Below are 1774 nucleotides of genomic sequence, written 5' to 3' on the forward strand. Positions count from 1 at the left end.
GGATTCGTGCTGCAGGATCTCGACTGGATTTAACAGGAAGAACGAGGGATTTTCCCCAGGTACCACAAGTGCCAGATAAACCCTCCCTGTCCGGGAGGTGTGACCCGCGTTGGCAGGGTGTGCCCAGCTTGTTCCTCTCCAGATGTCCTGGCACTGGCTGGGCCAAGCGCAGGGAGTGCCGAGGCCGTGCTGACGTGACAGTGTCCAAGTCCTGCCTGTCCCTTCCTCCCCAGGGCCCCAGTTGTCATGCCCATCCCAGACCACCTCACCCGGTGCTCTTTCCCCCCGCAGGGAACCATGGCAGAGAAGATCCTGGTGACTGGTGGAGCTGGCTACATCGGCAGTCACTGTGTGCTGGAGCTGGTGGAGGCTGGCTACGTCCCCGTGGTCATAGACAACTTCCACAATGCCATCCGAGGTACGGAAAGCCTTCCCCTCTTCCCACACAAGTGACTCGGCCCCTCTCAGCCTGCACCGGGACCTCCAGCTATCCCCCCCCTCACCCCTTCCACCTCCCCAGGGGCAGACGCGCTCCCCGAGAGCCTCCAGCGTGTGCAGCAAATCGTGCGCCAGCCCATCCTCTTCCAGGAGCTGGATATCACTGACGAGGCAGCGCTGCAGGAGCTCTTCAGTAAGGTGAGAGCAAGAGCCGCAGTGCCCCAAGGCGGCTGCATGGGCTGCAAAGGGTTTGTGCTGGGGGTGGGAGCCAGGACGGGGGCGTGGACTGGTTGGGGAGGACAGTGCTGAGGGAATGCTGTGACCAGCAAATGTTCCTGAGTGGGATGAAACTCCCGGGGAGATCTCGGACGTGTTTCTGCCTGGAGCTTCTATCTCGTGCTGCTGTGACAGCAATGCCGAGCTCTGTCTCCCTACCCAGCACCGTTTCTCAGCTGTGATGCACTTTGCGGGGCTGAAGGCAGTGGGGGAGTCTGTGCAGAAGCCCCTGGAGTACTACAGGGTGAACCTCACTGGGACCATCCGGCTGCTGGAGGTGAGCGGGGCCGTGCTGTCTGCACTGGGGTGGCTGCGCCCTGGTCCCTGTGGTGCTCCCTGTGCCCAGGCCCTGTCCCAGGGGTGTGGTGGTGGCGGGAGCTGCCTTCTGCAGTGGGCTGAGCCACACAGCTGAGCTGGAGGGTACGGAGCTCGCAGGCTCAGTGGCGGCTGGTCCCTGCTCCCCAGACCATGAAAGCCCACGGCGTGAGGAACATCGTGTTCAGCAGCTCTGCCACCGTCTACGGAGACCCCAAGTACCTGCCCCTGGATGAGAACCACCCTGCTGGAGGCTGCACCAACCCCTACGGCAAATCCAAGTACTTTATCGAGGAGATGATTCGAGATCTCTGCAAAGCAGAGAGGGTGAGGAGCTGTCCTGGGGCATCTGGGGTTGGGAACGGAGGCCTTTTCCCACAGGTGCCTGCTGGGGTGACCAGACAGACACGCTGGTGTGTCTCCCCAGGACTGGAACGCCGTTCTCCTACGCTACTTCAACCCCATCGGTGCCCATGAGTCAGGGATGATCGGAGAAGATCCCCAGGGGATCCCGAACAACCTCATGCCCTATGTGGCGCAGGTGTGGCCCCACTGCAGCCTTTCAGGACCCCTGGACTCGCAGTGCCAGTGTGGGGGAGGGGCTGATGGGGCTCTTGTGGGCTTGTCCCCCTGTGCAGGTGGCGGTGGGACGCCGGGAATTCCTGAGTGTGTTCGGGAACGACTACAAGACGATCGACGGAACAGGTAATGGCAGAACGGGTGGTGCAGACACCCCGTCCCCTGG

At 62.2% G+C, this 1774-nt stretch overlaps 1 protein-coding gene across 1 annotated transcript in view; it reads left to right on the forward strand.

Moving 5' to 3' along the window:
- Positions 1 to 297: 297 nt before the first annotated feature.
- The window catches only part of GALE (UDP-galactose-4-epimerase), a gene marked incomplete at its 3' end in the record, with an annotated part of 1970 nt that continues 493 nt past the window's right edge, over positions 298 to 1774 (forward strand). The window contains exons 1-6 of the mRNA XM_010133410.1: positions 298 to 418; positions 521 to 636; positions 878 to 991; positions 1180 to 1356; positions 1457 to 1570; positions 1668 to 1734. Coding sequence (XP_010131712.1) covers positions 298 to 418; positions 521 to 636; positions 878 to 991; positions 1180 to 1356; positions 1457 to 1570; positions 1668 to 1734 — 709 coding nt within the window. The remainder of the gene's footprint in view (positions 419 to 520; positions 637 to 877; positions 992 to 1179; positions 1357 to 1456; positions 1571 to 1667; positions 1735 to 1774) is intronic.

This window comes from Buceros rhinoceros, unplaced genomic scaffold, assembly GCF_000710305.1.
Source record: "Buceros rhinoceros silvestris isolate BGI_N320 unplaced genomic scaffold, ASM71030v1 scaffold20843, whole genome shotgun sequence".
In the NCBI taxonomy this organism is placed as follows: Eukaryota; Metazoa; Chordata; class Aves; order Bucerotiformes; family Bucerotidae; genus Buceros; species Buceros rhinoceros.